At 38.9% G+C, this 22,745-nt stretch overlaps 1 protein-coding gene across 1 annotated transcript; it reads left to right on the top strand.

The window, feature by feature from the left end:
- The first annotated feature begins 2,105 nt into the window (after window positions 1–2,105).
- On the top strand, window positions 2,106–22,530 carry MRPS31 (mitochondrial ribosomal protein S31). Its single transcript, XM_067291576.1, has 7 exons — window positions 2,106–2,276; window positions 4,620–4,910; window positions 5,587–5,745; window positions 10,596–10,742; window positions 13,394–13,467; window positions 16,814–16,957; window positions 22,171–22,530. The coding sequence occupies exons 1-7, from the start codon at window positions 2,128–2,130 to the stop codon at window positions 22,380–22,382; spliced, it is 1,176 nt and encodes a 391-aa protein (XP_067147677.1). The 5' UTR covers window positions 2,106–2,127; the 3' UTR covers window positions 22,383–22,530.
- The last annotated feature ends 215 nt before the right edge of the window (window positions 22,531–22,745 follow it).

The following is a 22,745-nucleotide window of genomic DNA, read 5'->3' as shown; positions in this document are numbered from 1 at the left end:
TGGGGAAGCTTGTCTGACTCAGCAGAGGAGGAGGTTTCCTGGCTGAGTGCATTCCTTTCCATCTGGGGTCCCACCAGGCCAATCCTATCTCCTGGGCCCACCACTGCCAGTCAACCAGAGGCGAGCCAGCTGCAGTGGCAAGGGCTCCCTGAAAGCCATTTTGCCTTTCTTCATCCTTAGGGAAATCGTCATTGTGAAGGAGGCTGGACATCAGTTCTTCCAAAGGCGAACAAGAGGAATTTCCTATTCATGACAGTTTTGTTTTTTTCTATTTAGTTTCAGTCTAATCTGAGCCAGACCCAATGTTTTCTTCCCATTTTTGGTGCATCTGAAGCTCCTATGATCCTTTTCAGTCAGATCGGGGGTCCTGTTAGGGTTTCTGCTCATGGCAGGATACCATTTTCCTCAGCAACAGCCAAGGGCCCCAAGGCAGATCCATCGGATATGTCAGTCCCTGGGCTGGACACCCCCAAGCCACCATGGCTCCTGTCCTGGAGGAGGGATCGGGAGACCATCAGACTTAATCTCTTTGCTATTTGTGATGCAATATAAGACCAGTTATTCTGTAGTGGTGGACAGATTTTGTTTGGAAAAAGAAGGTTGTCAGCATCTGAATTTTTAATGTAAGATTGATAGGAAACTATCAATTACACAGCCCAGCTTTTTCTGTAACGGTAATTTGGTATCCCTAGTGGGGGAAAGAGAGCCAGTGACTCCAGCAAGAAAAACTGGAGCGTCTGCAGCTGTGATGCAGCCTGTACATAGCATGGAGCAGAGAAACACCGTCATTAATGCCTTTACCCCATTAGGACTCCAGATTGCTCCGTATGCCAAAGCAGCCACTGGTATGAATCAGAACAGCTTCTTCTGATTCACAGTAGCCGCCCACTGGACACAAAGGCTTGAAGTTACCTCTTCTTCCTCCCCTGCCTTGCTGGCTTGTCCTTTCTGTTACCTCCGGGCAGCGTGGCTCAGGTCTGCCACCCAGGTGGGAGCTCAGCACCGATGTCGAAGTGTGGCCGTTTTTCCAGGTGCGGAAAGGGGCTCCACACTCCTCCTCGGGTACCCAGGTTCCCTCTGAAGACTGTAAGGAGCGAGGCACAAAACAGGAGTTAGGTGCTGGAACAGCACTGTGGAACCAGCCACGCAGAAAAAGGGCCGTACTGGATGAAGACGGCGGCCCCGTGTCCAACCGTGGTCAGTACTGCAAGTCTTAGAGGAAGGTGAGACATGCTTGAATAACTTGGCTGTGAAGGAAGTTACTTCTAAATACCTTTGAATGACTTACGCTCTGAAATACGAGATCATCTGTCCTCTGGAGGGGTAACTTTGGTTGTCAGTTACCATAGTAGTACAGTACCAGATGTTATCTTTTTTGGTTTGTCTTCATCTGTAGTATCTAATAAAAGACACTTTTTGGAATTTAAATCGATTGTTGGCAAAAGTAGCAAGTCCTTACAGTTAGGAAATTGGCATTTGTGGATCATCTTCTCATTATGGCAGGCTCTGTGCCTCTAAAGCAGAGCCAATTTAATGACTCTATTCAAAGACGGAAATAATGAGAACCATCTGACTAGACACATGAATTTAATAAACATAGATTTTTTTTTTCTCCCCCCAAAGAGATAAATGCTTTGTGGCCTAAACCAGAAACTACTACAAGTGGCCTGTCTTGCAGAACACTTAGTGCTGCTGCTTCCCTGAAAATTGTGAGTGCCTTTAGCAATTAAATGCTTCGCAAGGGCCAGCATCTTAAGACGTGACTTACGTGCCTGCAGCTGCATACTGCCGCTATGTGAAAATCTGTGAGAGAAAGGCTTAACTGCAATTGAGACGTTTACAATTTTTTGAAACTTAGATCCAAGATCGGCGCAATAGCCACGCTGCTGTGCATCTCCTTTTGCCCTGTGCGTGCTCCGGCGTGCCCGGCTACTTTTTGGGTGAAGACGGCGGGGTTTCCCCGCCCGCTGCCCCAGGCGCAGCAGAGCGCGGGGGGTGGGGGGGAAGGGGGCGCTCGGCCGCGGAACGCTCGGCGCGACTCCCGTTTCCAGTCGGCAGCGCATGCGCGCGGCGGCGCCGGCCGGGGGGGCCGCGGAGAGGGACGGACCGCTGCGCGCGGGCGGGACGATGTGGAGCCGTGTCGCTGCCTGGGGCGGCGGGGCCGGGGGTGGTGGCCGCCTCGCCGCCCGAGGCTGCCTTGCCGCCCGGCTCCTCACGGGGCCGCCGAGGGGCCGGCAGGCGGCGGGCGCGGTGCGACAGGAGCGGCGGCCTCGCAGGTACCGGGGGCGGGAGGGCGAGAGTCCGGGGCCCGCCTCCCGTAAATACCTGGCCTCCCCGAGGGCGCGCGGCGATTGGTGGTGCGCCGCGGGGGGTGTTTACGGTAGCGCGTCGCCCGGGCAGCCGCGCTGCTCGCGCGGTGGGGGGGGGCATCGCCCGAAACGGGGCTTTTGGGTTTTTTCGTTTTGTTTTGTCCGGGAAGAGTTCGTCCCGTGGGGGCGGCCCCGCCGCTGCCTCCCTCATCCCGGGGGAGGTTTGCGGGCGAAGCGAAGGTTTTGCCGAGCGGCCGGGCTGCTCGGGCGCGAAGGGGGCTGACGCTGCAGTCGTCCTGCCGGGGAGCAGGCCATCGAGAAGCCATCGAGAAAGTGCTGTGAAGTAGAGAGGGTGGTTTGGGGTGTGTTCCTCGTTTTGCCCCTCTTGCCCCCTGTTTCTTCTTTTCCTGGTTTGGTTTTGTGAGTGATGCACCTGTGTGAGCTGACAAAGGCTTTAAACCTTGCATACGGGGGGGAGACAGAGAAAGCAGAGCAGTGCTGCCTGCTGGCAGAGGTACGCGCCCAAAGCAATGGATACAAATATTGCTCCAAAGTCCGTTTGTCTTTTTGTTGAAAACAATTATCTTCTTTTAATAAAAAGTCAGATGTGTATTTCTTATTTCAAAGCTCTTCAATATTTTGGACAAACTACGATAACGTGACAGCCCAATGTATAAAACAGGTTGAGTTCTTGCATAGCTGTGCGTGCTTCTGAAGGTCAGATGGGGCTCCTCCAAGCAGAAGAAAAACCTAATGGCTGGTGCAACACAGTAGTGCAAACTGCAGTACAGTACTGGCTTTAAATGTTTAAGGCTTGCATTCTTGCTGTCTGTGTTGTTTCCACTGCTGTAAGCAGAGATTTCTGAAGGGATTAAATAGTTTTAGAGAATGTGCAACATGAACTAATGAAAAACATGTGTTTGGAGAAGACCTACGGAGAACAGCTCTGTATAAATCAGCAGGATTCCTACTGTCATCTCAGTAATGTAGTTCTGAGGTTTTGCTTAAATTTTCTTGTTGCCTTTCACCATTGAAATTAGGGCTTAATGCTGACAATTTAATGCTGACAATTAAGTGCAGAGTGACTGAAGTAATAATGTGGTGCTTGCTGATAATAGCAGATTTTTGTTTGTTTATTGGCCAAAGAAAGGTGTGCGTGTGAGGAAGAAGGAAATGCCAAAATCACTTCAGATCTGTTGAAATAAAATATTCCATTGCAAATAAATATTCCATTGCACATTTTTATTTCTTTTAGTAACTTGAAGATGCTCATAAAACAAAAAGTAGCTTTGAATTGAAAGATTCAAGCATTTCATTTTAAAATGTTGATGAGAACTGTTTGAATTTTGTGGTAGTTCTTTCCAGAGAAAGCAGTTGTACCTGTATTTCAACAACATCTTAAGCAGCCCCCTCCCATTCTTGGCATCATCCTCGCCTGTAGAATGCCAGTATGAACTTCTTTGTGGTGATGTGGTATACTAGGTGAAGGAGTTGTTCCAGATGGAAAAATAACCAAAATAACTGTTCTGTTTGTTTCTGGGTTATTTTGCAGCAGGATCCATTCCCCTGTATGGCTGCACAAATGCTTGGCTGGTATCTTGTAGGGCACAGGGTAGGGAATGCAGATGATCGTTTCCTTAGTAGACCCTAGACATCAAATTACAGCCAGAGCGAACAATGTGGAACTGAAATGTGTGCGTACAGTCTGGTTGTTGCCAAATCTTTTTTTGAAGGGGATGGGGAGTGGTTTCTTTGGTTTTTAGTTTTAAGCATTTCAGTGAGTTTTCTGTAGTGCTAGTGAATTTAAGTATCAGGTGCCAGTAGTTTGGGTTTTTTTTGAACACCTGAGATCTAGATTTACAAAAGTACAAATGACTCATTCAAATTCACATGGTTATGAGGTCACATACTCTGTAGTTCAAATAAAGCCAGCAACTGTGGTAAAATGGGATTTCAAATTCTAAGTCTGCTACCTAATGCAGGGTTACTCGTTAAGTTTTGTTTCAGTTCATGTTTTAAGCACAGTTTATTTGTGGAGGAAATAAAATTGCTTACATGATTTTGTGATGAAGAAACCATAAATAGCCAAGAGTTATAAATATTGCCCTTAGCCCTTCCCAAAGAACAAGAAGTACTTGTTTGATTACTTAATTCAGTTTGTATGTAAGTAAGCCTAGACAGTTGTAACTAATGTTTTTTGTAAGCTTACAAAATTTGGCCTTGGAGCCTATTTGTAACTTCTGCTTTTCTTCTCTCGCTCTCCTTCTTTTTTCTTTTTTTTTTTTAAAAAAAACTTTCTGTATTATATAGCAAAATACAGAAACTCTTTAGTACTAGCACTGTCCTGTCCACTAAAGAAGATGGATTGACTGCTTCTGCAGACAGCACCACCAAAACGGCATCAAAGAGTCAGGAGGATTCAGCAGAAACACCAAAGCAGAAGTTGTTAAACATTATCGGTAACATGAAAGTAGAAGTGAGCTCCAAGAAGAAATTCCAGCAATTAAAAACACATGAGACCAAAAAGCAAGCTATGAACCAGCTGGAAGGCCTGGACAGTAAAAGTAGTACCTTTCCAAAAACTACAGAAGACATCCAGCGGTAAAGCATAACAGATACACTTCCTATTTGTTTTCCTCTTTTTCAAATTGTTTTTGTCATTATCTAGGACAAGTTACCAAGTACAGAAATGAATATTGTAAGAGAATTTAGTGTACAAGTGTACATTGCAGTCGGTCACTGGGGAGAATCTGGACAGAGGATGTTGTGTGCTTTCTACAATATGCTACTTTTTTTATACAGCGAGACTCTAGAAAGGTAGCATTAGCACCTGCCCACAGAAAGTTATTTTAATGGGAGGGAGAAAATATTATTGTTCAAATGAAATGTAATAAAACTGATGAGAAAGGAAAAAATGTTTCCTAAGAGTGGCATCACGATTGTTGAGTCTTGTGGGTGGCTTTCCTGCACAGTCTGTGTTATTTCAGGTTTATAACATTGCAGGTCTGTGCTGCCTGTGGTCATCTCAGCTTCACTTCTGATAGAATACGTGGTGGCAGAGGGCTCTTGTTTTCACAGATTTGAGAAAAACAGCTTGTCAGTGTCATTTAGCAGTTGATGAATAGCGGAACATAGGACAAACATGGGCTTCCCCCGTTCACTGGGATAATGTGGAATTGTTATCTCTGAGTTGTTAAAGCATAAATAACAATGTGAAAATGACAATTTACATTAAGGCTTTTTTCTTCAAGTTTTCATTTTTTTTTGTCTCTTACAGAGGCAAGCCTTTAAATCGAGAACTAGTGGAGGCTGCTTCTGCAGTCGCATCTTCTTTACCGCTCAACAAGGAACAGACAGAATCCGATTTACTTGCGCAACTAAGAAGACATGAAGAAACTACAGATAAACAGAAGAAGGGGGGGACTATTAACATACGGTCTGTATATTGAATATTATTCTCAATAATGCTTAAGCTTCTAATTTTGTAATTTCATCTTGAAGGTGAATAGTTTCTTTGTTGTAAAAAGGCCTTAAAAGACACATATGGGCAAGTAATCCTTGGAATTTATGTGTAATGGGGTTATCATTGATTTGCTTATACCTAACTCCTTTAATTTTAGCATCCTTATTCTAAAATGCTTTTGCAAAAATGGATCTTTTTGCTACCCAGGATCATTGTTTTCTTGGATGGGCTAGCAGAATAAGAGTGTTTTCCCCCCTCCCCCCCCAGCTTCCCAAATTGTCACACAATGGATGCACTTGTAGACATTTCAGACATTCTGTCTGGACTGGTGAATTTTTGTGACAGCTTTGCTGAACTGAAGTAGAGCAACTCTAAAACCCCACCCTTCCTTTCAAAAATTTCCAGTCAACCTGAGAAACTCATCTCTTGGCTTAATTCAGTTTCCAGTGCGGCTTTCAAATAGATGAGAAACATTTGTTTGGAAACTGACAGTTGCACGTACTGCTCCTTTTGGATGATAGCTAAAGACAGACTTTTCGTTCTCTCTTTTTAGCTAGTATTAAGATAGCTACTCAGAAAATAAATCATTACATCAGATGAAATGTTGAACTAAACAGAAAATCATATCTTCAGCAAAATAGGAATGTGCAACCTTTATTTATGCTTGTTTGCAGTGTGAAGTTTTAATTGTGAAGTTTATTCTGTGAATAAATTATGTGAATTTATTCTGTGAAAATGAATTTGTCCCAAAGCAGGATTTAAGCTTGGTCCATTTATTGTTTGTAAGTTGCTATAGAGATTAGTAAAGAATTTGTTTGTGCTTTGTATGTCTATTAGTGAACTGCAAATAGAGTAGCCAACCAACTAGTGATGTTTGCTGCTGACGTCTGCCTTTCAACTGAGTGAAAACTAAGGAAGAATGTGACAGGTGGTTACAAATAGATGGAGTAATAGGGAAGCACAATGCCTGATGAATGACAACTTTGTTGACCAAAATACATGTTCTTCAGAGGTTGTGAAAGGAGGGAGAAACCGTGCAAGCTTCCCTTTTAGCCTGAATTCATTATTCGCTGCCAAGAGAGCTAATGGTTGTTATGGACAGCTAAGTGAAGTTCTCTCCAGATGTGTGAAGTCTGTGCTATTTAAGGAGGAAGAGAGAGAAGATCATATGGTTTTAGGTAATATACACAAGCATCTCCAAAGGCTATGTGTATGCTCAGTTTTCATAATCTCCTCTCAGTCTGAATATAAAAGATCCCAGGAACTTAACAGAGATCTCCATGGGCTTTTGAAGCTGAAATGAATAACTTTAAAGAAAGGGATCTGACTGTTACAAAAAAGCTAGGAGGCACTTCTTAATTTAAGAAGAATAAATAAGGAAATATTTTGTATAAATAATATGTTCATTAAACTCTATTATTAATTACCAGTGAGGTTATGCCATGTCTGTCACTGGGGTTTTTAAAAGAGCAGAGTAGACAAATGTCTTAGAAATGGTGTAGGCTGTGAATGACTAACTTAAATGTGATTGGAACCTACTTCAATTCCTGGTAAGATGTTGGGGTCATGCTAATACTGACTAAACTAGTATGTGCAGTGCCAAACCTCATGTGCACCTGCCCCCATGCCTTACAGTGTATGCACTCTTTTGCAAATTTGGTTGGTTTGCCCACTGGCAACAAGGGTTCTCTCTCCTCACCACCCATTGCGCTTCTCCTGAAGCACTGCTGCTATGGAAGGAAGAAGGTGTCTAAGGAAATTGTAATGTAAGCAGAAAGGCTTTTTTCCTTTAAAAGAAAGTTTGAATTCTCAAGAAGTTCAAAAGCTTAAGTCCCCACATTGTGTGGCTCTGTATAGTTGCTAGATGGCTTCAGATGTGCTATTATAAAATACTGTAACATGCTTGTGGATGAATCTCTGTGGTTAGAAAGACACATTTTCCTCATGTGCATAGCCTTGTTGGTTGGCTAGGAATATCATAGCTGGTTTGTTGCGCTTTAAATTGGCGAGTTCTTCCACACCTTGAGGCAGCGTTGTAAGCTAGGTTATTTCCACCTGGAATGTATGTTAAATTTTATTGTATATTGAAAAGTTTTGTTTTCTTCCTTAATAGTTAGGTGAACATTTTGAAACTGTACCAGTGAATGAGTTCTCTGGGAAGACTACAACTCCTGATGATTTTTGGGACTGATAAGTTAGTTAATGGTAACATTTCACAGTTAGACTCTGAGATGAATTTGGTACTATCACCTTTCTGTTCAGTGTAAGGAAAAAAAATAAAAGTTCATAAAAAACAGCCCTCAGGCTTACCTGGGCATAACTTTATCCTCCAGAATATGTCAACCTATACAAGGGACTGAAATGCTTTTAATATATTTGGAATAAAAGAGATTACTTTCTGTGTGGCTATTTTGTGCTTATTTTTATTTGACAACAAAGGAATATGGGCTGTTAAGCTTTTAATTTTCTTCATGAAGGTTTTGCAGTTGTTATATTGATGTATCGAAAAAGCCAATATATATTCATCCTTCATTCAAAACTTGAAAATCGATTTAAAAATGAGATATCTGTACAAGCATTAGAATCATTTAATATAATGCTCAGCTGCAACAAATTGGGACACTGCTACTGAGATTTATGAAGGTATGAAATAAATTATACATTGTCAGGATCTTTTTGTATTACGTTTTTCAGTAATGAGTATGACCTCCAGAGGTCACTGTTGTACAGTCTTCTCCCATCAGCTTGTTTTGTAGCAGTTGTGAGGACAGCATGTTCAATAGGAGGGGAAAATATTAATGATACAGGAATTTATTTTTCTCTGTGTGCAATGAAGTTTCACTCAATGGAAATTACAACAGCACTACACTAAAATAAAACCAGTGGCACTGCAAGCTGAAATTTCAGCTCCTGTTTTGAGTGAATAAGAAGAAATGTAATTTGGAGCTTAAGGCTAAAGTATACCTTAAGCTCCCTGTGTCTTTGTTTTTTAGTATTATAATTATTGGTTGGTATTTAGGAAAGAGGGAGAATCTGTTTGGTATGAAAGCTCTACCTCTTTCCAGCTCTGGAAGGCGTAAATATCTAGCAACTTTTTTAACCTCATGTTGGGACATGAGATAATATTATGTGATATCTGACCACTGTAGATACACTGGAGTTGGAGTATGAGTTTGTCACCTGACATTTTTCATTGTAGAAGGCAATAAAAATATCTCTGTAGTTTTGTTTTTAGTTGATGTAGAAGACAGTTATGGAGTGATGAACATTCCTGCCATTAATGTTCATATACCAACGATGTGGTGACATTAGGACATTTCCATGAGAAATATGATACTATTGGCTGCATATGCTAGTAGCTTGGTAGTGCAATCAATGCAGAAGGAAGTTTGACCTGCAGTGCAAAGCCACAAATAAACCATATTCTGTAGTGAGGAGAGCTTCTCGGAGGAAGCCTGACCCCTTGTAGCACAGCAGTGCTCCGGCCTTGTGGGCTGCTGCCAAGTCGAGCAGTTGGGCTGGGCAGTGTGTGACTGTGACCTAAAGAATTACGTCAGTCTGACCCTCAGAAATGTGTCAAGTTTCTGGCCTGACAGCAGCTCACTAATGCCAGTAGTCACTTCATAAACTTCCCGTGTGAGAGAGATGCAAGTAAAACTGAGATTATTTTTTAAGGTTAAAATGTTTACGTTTAAAACTTACTTTCAGATGCCTTTTTGTTCAGAGTAGATGCTTCAAGAGCTGTGCTATTCTTGTTCTGCCATTCAGAACCACATCTGAGACTGAAGAGAAAGTCCTACTGTGTTGCTGTGGTGATTAGCTTTTACAATTTTCCAGAAGTATTTGTTGGTAATAAAATCTCTTTTGATTTACACTACCAAAACCATAGTTTGAACTTTATTCAAATTAAAAAAAAAAAAAAAAAGGATATGCAATGCTTTTGACTTGGCCTATTTTTATTTTTGAGACCATCTTTATATCTTAGAACTTGAGCACTGCAGTTTTGGATGGCTGCATTTTCTTGTAATACTTATTTGACCTGGTAGCAGCTAGGAGAAGAGGGTAGATACAAGGAAGAATAACAAGCTCGGTCTTTGCCAACTGGCAGACATACAAATTAAGGGGGCTAATTGGCTGAGAGGTTTAGTGTTTTGGCCTTTATGCTCAGAATGAGCTGCAAAGTACACTGGAAAAGACCAGAGCATTGCTCTTCATGTATGATTTTTGACTTCAGAATTATGAGAGAAGATGTGGTCTGTTGCATCATGGCTTCAATTGTGCAATGCAGCAGATTGCAGGGGATCAGGAAAGGTGACCTACTTATTAGGGTGACGTGGTTGACCCGTGTCAGCTGATGTGTGAAGGGCAGCTCCACCACCGCTCCCTGAGTGGGGTTGGTTCCTGTCCAAAAAATTGGTTATTTTTAATCCTTATTCCAGCAAATGCCTTGTATCCAGCAAAATTCCTCATTTGGTTAGGCAAAACATGCCTAATGTACTCTCTGAATATAAGTATACAGGTATGTGAAATGATAGTTTTCCTTTAGTTGGTAACTAGATTATTTCAAAGAGAATTTGTTGTAAGTTTAGTAGGTTGAAATAGCACTTTTCATTTATATCTGTAGAACGTAACAACTGAGTTTGCTTAAAAGGTTAGACTTGCATATTTGATGACTTGAAAAATGGATATGTTGTGTGAGGAATGTCTAGTTCTGTTTTATAGGCTTACGAAATCAGGTGAGAGTAGTTTGCCTTATTAATGCACATGACAAAACTTCCTGCCTTGTTTTTGTTGAATTTTTATGTTCATGTTTTTGATTTCAGCAACGTTATTTCAGACATGACAATTAAGAGAGAGTCCCCAGCTCAGAGAGGTGTGAGGATATCCAATCTCATTTCTTTGGAGCTGGAAGAGGATGGTAAAAGAATCAGGCCTGAAAGACTCGCACCTCAGTCTTCTGATTCCAGAAGGTATTTTCTGTTGTGTTCCCTCCCACCTCCCAGAGAAGGAGTATGCAAAAAGTTACTAATACATAACATTTTAAATTTAGTTATAAATATTCATGATACTGTAATACTTCAAAGCTTAAAGAAAAATTTTAAAGTATTTTTCACAAAAAATGCTGTCAACGTTGAAATTGATTTGTATGAGAACACGTTAGCGTTAACCAGCTAATGAAATAACTTGCACTTTTTGACAGTAAGTCTTAGATAATTAAAAATGCTTGGTGCTGAAATGTAATCTTGTTTTTTTTAACTACTTTAAGTTATTCGCACTTATGCAAAATATAATTTTATATCATTTTGGTAACTTTTTTTAGATGGAGGCTCTGAAGACTTACTGTCATCTGATGGAAAACTGATAGATGTTCTATGTTCAGAAATAGTTCATCTATTCTGCTGTGGTTTTTTTTTTAAGAGACTTTTAGAGTTTTTTTTGTAACCCTCATGTTGCACCTAATAAGTCATTCTATAACTGATTTCTCTATTGCCTGTGACATATTCTAATTGTCTATAAAATAAACTTCATAATTTACATTGTGATTTCAGGTACTCCTTAAAAATGACTTGCTACTGTTTTTTGTGGCCAGTATATTTCTTAGTGAATTAAGTTAGTACTCTTAATTTTTTTAGTCTTATATGCTATGCTTTCATGCCTGCATTCTTTTGATTTCCCATGTCAGCCACATGATTACATAGCTTCTCGATATATTATTTCTCCAGCAATTCCATTTTCAGTAAGATTAACTTCTTTACAAATTACTTATATATGACTTTACTTGGGATTAGGGGTTAGAAATTGAGGCGATCATTGGTGTTTAGGTGGATAATGCTGAAAACAGAATTTAGATAACTAAGAAAAAGTAGGCATAAAGTTGTAGGCGAGTAGATGTGCAGTGTTCTGCCCTCTTTGGCTGAGACATCTATTTCAGTATATCGTAAAGAGAGTTGTAATTTTCCATATGGAACAAATTAGAACGTGTGCATCCTTAAGCCATGTAAATCATGCAAAAGCCCCAAAGAAGTGAACATAGGCAGTCATTAGAAGAACTTGATGTGCTTGCTGAAATGTTTCTGAGTGACTTCCTTTTTCTTGAACTACTTGAACTATTATTTGCTTATACAGTCTATATTATTTTATAAATAATAAGTTGTAAACTTTTTATTTATTAAAATAGTTTAGGTAAAGCAAATTTCACTGTATGTTTGAGAACATTTATTAAATTTATGAAGTCTGAGGAGCTATCTCGCCTTCTTTGTGTGATGAAGCTGTACTTGGTATGTAACTTTAGGAACAGTACCTTAAAGAATTTTTTAATCTCTGTAATGAAGAAACTGTCTCCAGTTTCAGTCTTAAGTTTCCTCCTGGAGCCCTGAAAATCGAACAGTTGTGTTTATCTATTGATAATGGTTAGGAAAGAAATAAAGAAATGGTTAGGAAAAATATATACATGTTTAAATAGAGTTGGTAGATTTCAATGAAATGGATGATGTTGCTTTATAGTAATTTGAACTAGTCATTTTAAAAATAAATGTTCTTCCAAGTCAGGCCTGTATCTTCAGTCAATGTTATAGGGAGTTAGACACACAGATAGGAAAATGTAATCCCAAATCGACATTCTTTGAAGACTGTGTAATTAGATTGCTCTGTGCTGAAATAGATCCAAGGTAGTTACATCAGTAGAAAGTAATATGACAAGAACAGGTTTTGCAGTAGTAGTTTTGGCCATCAGAAATCTGCAGGAAAAGCAGAGAGGTGAAATTTAAGGTCAGGTGAGGCAAGCGTTGCTAGGGTAGCAGTGAATATGTAATAATACAAAACAGGATCTATTAGGATTTCAGTGGAAACCTACAAAACCAGGAAAGGTTATATAGTTAAAAGAATAATTTGTTTTACAGTTTGGTGCATTATACAGTAAAGGTGTTGCTTTTTTCTTCATTTTATTTATATGAAAATTTATTCTGATTAGTTGTTAATCTGCTGTTGGATTTTTTTTTTCCAGTATAGGCTCCTGCTGAATGTAAATATGATTAAAAATAGATAGTCAGAATAAAATATTGTTATATTGAGAAGAAAGAGCATTGGGGTGATGATGTTTAAATATATCATAGAGTTATGCTTTGAGTGTTTGTCACATGGCAGAGAAGAAAAGATGGCGGTGTAATCTTCCAGAAAGGCTATTTATGTAATAAAGCAGGAGTTGTTTGATTTAGCTATTGCTCCTTCTTCCTGAATTGTGCAATACAGAAAAAAAAATCTCCAAATTCACTTTCTAGTTGCAACTTTGTGAAATTGCTTAAGTCCTGTGGTTTGATACTGTTTAACTCACTCAGATTCCTAACTACTTTGGTGAAAAATGACTGCAAATATTAAAATTGATTTATGCTCATTCTTTCACATAGGAATGTTTAGAGAAGTGTTACAGAGTAATAATTCAACCATAAATACTTGCTCTGCTTAAAAGCCTGAGGATTTAGTGAGAGTCACTATCTCACTTTTTTTTAATCCCCTTGAGATCTATTAGTTTCATGAGAATATTCTGTGCTTTTAGATTTTTTTATCTGGCAAAGTTGTGAAGTGTTGTGAAATACCAAATATCGTTTTTCTTTTTTGTTTATAGGAGTCTCAAAGTAGGAAGGAGACTTAATATTTTCACTAAGACTTCTCCAGATACAGAAAAGGCACTGAAAACAGGTTAGTGGAAATTCAAAAATGAAAAACCCAATGAAGACAAGTTCTGAATTTTTCGAGTATTGGGGGATTCATTGTTGTGAAGGAGACCCATGGCCTGTTAACGTCCTGCTTTCAGACCTGTAAAAAAAAAAAAAAGGAATAATGCAACTCTGCTTCTTAATAGGCAGAACTTCCACGCAGTGACAAGGATTAACGTTTTCTGAACTAGTCAGAACACTCTGTTATTGAACTTGAAGGGTAAAACTAGCTTTTTGTCACTAAGACTGGTGTGTCTTTGGCACATATTAAAGCAGTCTGGAGAATGTGTGTGTTGGTTCCCATGAGGTATTTGTTCAAGTTGCAGACTTGTTGCATTTGTTTTATGGCAAAGAAACACAAAGCTATAATCCCAGGGAAACAAGTGTGCTCCAGAGGTGGCTAGGCTTGAGCAGTGTGGACCCAACTAGACTATGTACTTGATTTCTTTCTGACCTTCTCTTATTTAGTGTTATAGATGTAGCCTGAAAGACCCTGTAGAGGCTGAAAACCAATGCCTTGCTTTACTCACATTTACAAGCTTCAAATACACAGCAGAATTCATATAGGATAAATAACAGAAACTGGGTATGACCCACCTTTGTATTCACTGAACTGCACAGCTCTGCAGTGACAGTCTTAATTCCCAAGTAAGGGGGATAGCTTTCAAACATGAAGACTGGCATTGAAGCACAACTTAAGAGTTAGTGCAGGACTGTGGGTTTGACTAAGGGTGTGTGAATGTGGGTAATGCATTTAAAGAAGTCCCTGCCTCGCTTTTCTTTTCTGAACAATGAGATAGTGTACATTGTTAGCACTAATCTTTTACACAGTGATTTTTCCAAAGTATTCTGAGGCCCTTTGGAAAAAAACCTACCTGTAAAGCTGGAACCTGCAGAAGAAATAGTACTCCTCTCTGGTATCTTAGAATATGGGGCTTATTTGTTCCTGTTTTAAGAGTAGGATTGTTAGTTTTTGCCAACTTCTAGTTGACTAATTTTCTCCCTTTTTACACTTGCAATTGCAGGGAGAAATTAATGGTTTACTTAATTTTTAGTAAAATATCACAGTGCTATTTGCATATTATCAAGCAGCTGTGTGCTCTCTGAATGCAGCTACCTCTGCAGTGGACTATGAAGGCTACTTACTAGAATGGGATTCAATTTGCTGTTTTTTAAGACTATAGATTTCTGTAAAATCTGTTCATTTTGCATATAAATACAGAGTGAATGATATAGTATTCTTTTAGCTATCTTGCCAAAAGTCTCATTCGAGTAACTGCAGCTTGATTTGAATCAAATATGCTCAGGTAAAATGTTGAGAATTTGTAATATTTCATAAGCAACCTTTTGCATGAACACATGTAGATGCAGTAGCACATAGTAGTCATACTAAATAGAAAATTTAGCATGCAATCTGTGCACATTCCAGTTTTGTAAAAAGAAGTGTGAGAGAGCAAGTAGACTTTATTGGATTTGTAATTAGATATCAAGAAATAAGTTTCTTTCAGCTTTTTATGTGGCATTTCTATGTCTGATTCCTGTGAGCCTTGAGGAAATCTATGGTAGATTCTAAGCCAGAAACCTTATTACAAGACTTACTGACTAAGCCTGATAACAAAACAATTTTTTGCCCTAATCTCAGGAAATACCAGCACTATACTTGATACTTTGATTCATTTGCTCTCACTTTCTTCTTGGCTCATATTAGTGGAGATCATGAGTTAAACTATTATTTAGACACAACAGAAAAGCAAGTTCTATATTGTGCATTGAATATTTATTTTGAAAACCTGAATGTTAACTGCAAAATAAATTGGCATCCAGCAAAAGTTTTTCATAACGCAAAATAAATTGGCATCCAGCAAAAGTTTTTCATAACTCAACATGAAACATCATTTATTATTTTCTGTTTCACAGAGGTGGAAGTACAATATTTATTACCTTTACTCCCAGCTTGAAAATTTAAATTTCTACAGTCTTCTATTAGCAGATTTGTTAGTAACAAATTGTTAGAAGATATATGTTAAGATGTGGACAATAATTCTATTCTGGTATGTTTTCCTTGTCCTTTATTTATTATTTATGTTTTTATTCCTGCCTCTAGCCCTCAAATTGAAGTAGGTAGCTGAGAGAAATTACCAGAATTGCATTTCTGCTAAGTAAGAATAATTTGAAAGAGTATTTTTTCATTTGACACAAAAAATTAAAATGGTTTTCAGCATGCAAAATTTCTGTTTGCCAGTTATTTTGTTTTCTCTTCAAAGTTTTTCTTTATTTTTTATTTTTATTTTTAATTTGGTTGAGTTCTAGGCCACTGAGCCAAAGGTATAATTATTTCTTAATTTCAAAGACTTAAACTTTAGGGTAGTAGAATAATAGCTGATTAGCCCTGATTCACTTAAAATGGCCAGTAACATTTGAATTCAGACCAAAATCTCTGTCCCAGGGAGTTCAGGATGAACCGATAACGGCGTGCGACAAGAATACAAAGGGAAGCTGGCCTTGGGGTGCCGTTTCATGCGCTGGCCTGAGGCGCTCCCAGCTGTTCCTCCCTATCTTGTGGTTCCAGCTTGGTGCCTTTGCTTCAGTGATAGAGTTCAGGGTGGGCTCGTGAGCAGTTCTTCTGCAGCAGAGGGGCAGGAAGTCCTTAAGTGTAACTGTGCTACCATATGAATACACTTTGACGAAAAAGTTCATGTTTACTTCTTGTGGTTCAGCCCTATTTTATTCTTTCTTAATGTTAATTAAGCTTCCTTAATTAAAATTCCCTTTAATTCCATCAGGAGAGATGCATCCGTCAGGGGACTGTTTGACATTTAGAGAGAAATAGGTGATTCAGGATTTCTTGAGTCCAAGGGACAAAATTTGGGACACTTATCAGGGTGGGGAAAGATTTACCATCATTTTTAGATTAAGAGTTGTCTCTCTGAATGAGTGTATAGGTGTGAAAATACCTGAAAACTCCTGGAGTAAGCAAGAAAGCAAGTAGCAAAGAGTGCAGCAATCAAGTTCAGAGTTTGTCACATGTACAGTTTGTGGAAGACAAAAAGAAAAAAATAATTGTGAATAATTAAATTCCTGCTCTGGGAAAAAAAGGTTTAAAAATAAACTGTCCTCTAGTAGCTCAGAATACATTTTCACCAGACACTTGAGAATTTAAGACTTTCATTTCAACAGCATGTTGAGAAAGATGATGCTGACATCTAGAAAAACTTGCACAATTGAAAGTACTAGTCTTTGTAAAGATTAATGTTAAAGGATATATGTTGTTCTAGCCAGTGAGAAATCTTTGGCATGTTGTCAGATCTTAAAAAAAATTTCTTACTTAGAATCTTCACCAACAATTTGGGATGTGGAATTTGCAAAGGAGATTGCGGCAGTAACTGAGCAGCCTCCCCGAAATGGTTTTGAGGAAATGATCCAGTGGACAAAAGAAGGAATACTGTGGGAGTTCCCAATCGACAATGAAGCTGGTATGTGCACTGTTACCTCTTATTATCTGTCTATATTTATATTTTTGAGAATTAGAGCATGTTATGACCCTTGATGACTTTAACATAGTATTTCAGCAACAGATCATGCATTTGATAGTAAACAAATGTAACTCTCCAACTGTCCCAGGTCAGAGGTGCTTCAGATAAACTCATTCTGGCACTCTTCAGGTCAAGTCCTGCAGGTGTTTTGGCTGATCTGAGGGCTGGCTGCTGCCAAAAAGGGGAGGACTTGCTCTCTTTTCACTTCTTCTTGCTCTCTTTGCCCTGATAATTTTAACACCCAAGAGACCATTCAAGTCTGTTGCATAAATCCTCTTACTATGAAACTTCTTTAAAAGAAGCTTCTAGCAGAGGGAGGAGAATCTTAAAACTGCTGTGTGTGTTTCCTAGTGCTTATTCTGTTCTTTGGCGTGGTTCTGAGACAAAGTAGCTAGCAGGATCCTAGTCAGCTATCTGCCAGTTCCATATCTGCACTGGTTGAGTGTTAAACAGTCGTTTGCTTCCTTTGTTCTGTCTGTTTCATAAGAAAAAATAGTCACAACATTCACTCACTCTGGGCATCTATCTTAACTAGACATCTTTGTGCACTGTATTTGCTTCGTTTTCTATTAAAAAGAGAAAGCTCTGTATGAAGCTCAGCCAGCAGAGAGAGAGAGAATATTGAGGATGGAAAGAACTGCAGAAAGCAAGTGAACACTTTAGGAATGGGGACTTCATATCTTCAGGGCTAGGTTGGCTGTGTTTTTTTTTTTTTTTTTTTTTTGGAAGACTTTAAAGACATCAAACAAAACTGCTTTAGAATAATTCAGTCAGTGAAAGCAAAACAGGTTAGTATCTGAAGCTAGGAGTCTTTGAAAATCTGTCATATACTGAGTTGCAAATTGCATAATGCGGTTCATTGTTTCTTAACGTTTATTCTCATCCTATTTTGGCAGTTTCTTCATAGAATTTAATCACTGCTCAGAACTGATCTGTTCTATCATGCAGAAATCCAAGTATATTCTAGTCATGTTTTTGCAAGCTTAAAACCACTGCGGCCAGTGCTTTTTCTGTTGTAATGTGGCTGGAACCCTGCTGTCTGGGGCAGTAAGTGGACCGGATGTCTTTGGCCAATGGTTCTTCTATTGTAGCAATGCGGCTGGAACCCTGCTGAGTGGGATGGGATGGCAAATGGACAAAGAGTCTTTACATATAGTTAAACAAGAATCTTTATTGATTTGTCCACAAAGATTGGTCATGTGGAAAATTCCAGTGGAGTGTTCCAAAATTTATCACCTCTCAGGCTGAAATATCAAGTCATTAAATTTCATCCTATCAAACTGCCAGCTCTGTTACAGGTTGTTAATCAGATCAGGTATGTCAAAGTACAGTTAAAAGCTTGAGAATCTCTCTACAATGAATTCAACATACCATAATTTCAGTAGTTTTGCAAAAGAAAGATGCCCCTTCCCCTGTTAATTTTACATTTTTTGTACTGTCATCTCCCTCAATAGCAGGACATTAATCCAGCTTGTTCTGCATCAAGAAATATGTGATTGTTCTGTTATACCACAAACATGTAGCTATAAAAACATATGTGTAATTAGATTTTCTTCTGGGGAGGCGTATATATAACTTCTAGCATTATGACAGCCTTTAAAGTTTTAAGTGAAACATAAAAGACAGAGAGGAAACTTGTAACTACTTTTCTTGGCTTCAGAACATCTCCAGTGTTCTCATTATAGTGCTTTACTGAGGTGCTGTGCTTTGAGACACTGGGACAAGGTCATGATTTTTAAAACTTCTGGCCCTTAAGTGAGTGTCTGAAGATGTGGCTAGATTTATATATTGGCTTGCTGCAATGGCCAGGAGCAGTCCTCCCCGCTGCCCTGGGCTTTGCGCCTGCCTGCATATTCTTTCCCTTCTCTTATGCAACTGAGGACACTGTTAGGTGTCCCTCCCCGTCTCCCATGCCCCCGATTAATTTTTTTTACCGGATTAGCAAACCATTAGTGTAGCTTTTGTAGCATCATCCTCACTTGTCCTTCTCTCTGCTTGCTTTCTTTACTTCTAGTAGCTCTAGTTCTACTCCAAGCTTTGCTATGTGAAAAGGGTGGGGGTATTTGTTTCTTTCTAAAATGATTTCTGTGCATTTATGCAATGATGACTCAAATCCTGAAAAACGTGGTGCTTAGAAAGGACACTACATGTTATTGCTGCTCCTTTGCTTTAGCACCTCATTCTGAAGAGCAAATGCTTCTAGTGTGTCAAAGGTTGTTATGGCAGAAGTGATAGGTTTAATGGAAGTCTCAGAAATTTAATGTCTACAGTTGCCTCTGGTAGCTTCTCTAGGCAGAAGTTCACCACGTCCTGTTCTGGCTGTTACGGTGAGATGCTGCTTCCCAGCAAAGAAGCATTGGATCAGTTTACCAAGCGAGGCAGCAAACATTACACAGTCATTTTAGGCAGGGGTTGTTTTACTAATTTTGAATCTATTCTAGGCACCTACTGTAAGGCCACAATTTATCTCATTCTAAAAATGCTTGGTTCTCTTTACTGACTGAGCTTGTCAGCAAGACTCCTTATAAGTACAGACATGCACGTTTGAGATATAGCCCACCCTACCATCATCGTTAAGGCAAGGTTGGTCATCTCTTGAGAAGGTTAATATGGTATCTGGAGAAGTTCCCCAAAACTTCTGTTTTGTAGTATGTAGGGTATTGGAAATAGAATATTGACAGAGGGTGACTTTGTGCTTTGAGGTTGATAAAGAAAATCATCTGCTTTAGATGCCTGTCTTGCATGTGTTGCTCGTGTGCTGAGAATCCTACCGTTTGCCAGGTTTCATAGTGGGAAAGGGTGTGTGTGCTTTTTTTTGTTTTTTTTTTTCCCCAAATTAGATTTCTGAGGACAGTGCAAGAGAGGGTGAGGGACAGGCTGGCTCTTTCCCTGCAGCATGAGGTATGACTTGTTGGGGGTGGGGGAATCATGTGAACATATCTCATCTAATCAGTTCCCACCAGAGGTCTCAACCTCCAATGCTTGGAGCAATTGTGGTCTCTTTTTGTGATGCACACTGTACTTTTTTGAAGACTGAAATATGTGGTCTAACTGAAATCTTTGGACTCAACACTTCATTCCCAAACCATATATCATGTCTTTGACAAATGGGAGATTAAAATAGATGATGTAATAGTTACTTCTGACCTGAATTTTTGTGTGAGACTATAAACATCAAATTGTTTGGTTGTCTCTTGTGCTTTTTCTATAGCCTGTTTAATTTCTTTTGGGTTACAGATGAGAACTGGAGAAATTACTAATTAGGCATTATTTCTCCTGCAACCCTTCTCTTCCCAAAAGAGGACCATCCAAAGGACAACTTTTATTGGTAGCATTATTCAGATTCTTTCAGTAGTGGGTTGGTCAGTTTTTCCTCTTGGATTTTCATGACCAACAGAAATTTGGAAAGGATGTTACTTGTGAAAGTAGCCACCAGCATCCCGCTACAATGAGATTCTGCCAGCTCTTGCCAGGGAAAGGAAATGTAGGACTTTGGTGTCATGATAAAAAGAAGATTTCTGTGTTGCTTTAAGTGGATGTAGGTTTCCAAGCACACTAGAAATAAACCTCTTGAAGCTGACATGACCGGTGTTAAGGGGAGAAAAAGACCACAAAGGAAAAGAGAGCTTCTGGAAGAAGGAAACATCTGCTTTCTTTTTCTAGGACTGGGGAGATAAGTGATGTATAGCTGGCATTGATAGACACTGCACATGTTTCAGATGCTGCAGTTGTGGGGGAAAACAGATGCATTTTCCAGCTCTGTCAGGTATTGCACTGCCTAAAGCTTCAAACCAGAAAGAAATAATGCTGACTTGGTGAACAGGACGTACAAGTTGTGAGAGACTTCCCCATCCCAGTGGTGTGTATCTGAATTTGAAAAAGCTCTAATGCAGCAGGAAGCTTAGGACTGAGATGGCTTCATTATCTCATGTTTAATATTGTTGTTTTAATGTTGGCAAATAACATATCATATATCCTAGTTAGTATTTAAAAAAAAAATACGCTTACATCTGTGGCATAGACTTACCATTTTTTATGATCTGGAAATGTTCTTATGCAATATCTTTTTCTTTAATAATGAAGAAAGTTATTTTTATCTGAAGTTGCAAATGTTGTCTACAAATCCATAACAGATTGTGATCATCTAGGAATTTCCAGATACCTCTAACTTACAAACCGCGCCTCCCCTTCTGTCAATTGCAAACCCCAGTTTGTCTTGTCTTTTTTTAATCTCAGAACTGCAAACTCCTAAAGCAGCCCTTATTTTTTGCATATGTAAGATTTTGTGTTCCAAGTTGTGTCTTTTGAATGCTAGCATCGTGATATGAACAACAGCAAATGAAATCCACAGGACAGAGAACAGAAAATTACCATGTGATTGAAGCTGTTTCATGACAGATCTATAATAATCCCGTGTCCCATGTTTCTGTGGAACTGAATGCTTTTGTATGCAGTACTTTTTGTGTTAGCTGCTACTTGTAAGTGGAAACTGATGTGACGGACAACATTTTTACGTCAGCATTCACTTATGGATTCAAAAACTGTTTGAAAAACAGTTTCTTATATCCCATTTGATAGCCAAAGGATTTTAAAACTGAGTTGCAATGAAGATGCAAGCATTTAGTAACTGTTCAATATTAAATGTTTTAGGAGGTAGCCTTGTTCATCCTATATTAGCTTGGGTTCTCTAATCCTCTGCAGAATTGAGCAATTGGTATTTTCTTAAATAATTTATTAAGAAAGCATTGACAATTTAAAATGTGGTACTCATGATGAGTCAAAGTTTTCTTGTGTTGAATGAACAAGAAGATGGATTTTGGCATCAGCATTTGGTAGGGTTTCCAGACAGAAAGTTGATGGAAATATTGTATGTTCTTACAAAGGGGAACACAAAATGGAAATGACATGGTAGACATGAGTACGATATGTACTGAAATTTTCTGTGTGGAGGGAGATATTAATGTGTCTTAAAACTCTACAGTAGCTTCTTCCACTCCTGTGTGGTTTGCTTAACTGTGCAAAAGAATTAAAAGGCATAGAACTATTTTACTAACTACAGGTTTATCTGCAATCTATATCCTTTTTTTTTTTTTTCCCCCGTCAAGTTCACTGTTACATAATGATAATGACTTTGTTGTTTTGTGTCCTTTTAGGGATGGAGGATGATGCCGCATTTCATGAACATATTTTTCTGGAGAAACACCTAGAAGACTTCCCCAAGCAAGGACCTATTCGCCACTTCATGGAACTCGTGATCTGTGGGCTTTCTAAAAACCCGTACCTAACTGTTAAACAGAAGATTGAACATATTGAGTGGTTTCGGAAGTATTTTGAGGAAAAGGAGGAACTTCTTCAAGAGATTTGAGACTTGGAAAAGCCTAACCTTGAAATAAAGAATCTATTAAATCAAAATTGATAACTTCTTAATAAAAGGAAATACTATCAGTGCATAGTAAGCATGTGACCTGAAAATTGTTGTATTTTTTTAATATTAAAATGTTTGAAATGTCGTGCTTTCTTTTGTTTGTGTGCGTGTGTCCATATATATAGATACTTTTTAACAACAAAAGAAGAGACTGAAAGGTGTATGTCTTGTAGATTGTGCATCTAAGAATTTAGTTTGTATATTAAAATCATTGTCGGTTAAACTTGACGCTAATCTTTGACCATCTAGAATACCTATTAAGTCTGATTTCACTTCCTATTTCTTTTGGTGTATGTTGTACTA

This window comes from Apteryx mantelli, chromosome 1 (genome assembly GCF_036417845.1).
Source record: "Apteryx mantelli isolate bAptMan1 chromosome 1, bAptMan1.hap1, whole genome shotgun sequence".
Lineage (NCBI taxonomy): Eukaryota > Metazoa > Chordata > Aves > Apterygiformes > Apterygidae > Apteryx > Apteryx mantelli.
Note: the sequence above shows the minus strand (reverse complement) of the source record. Positions and strands in the feature narration are given on the sequence as shown.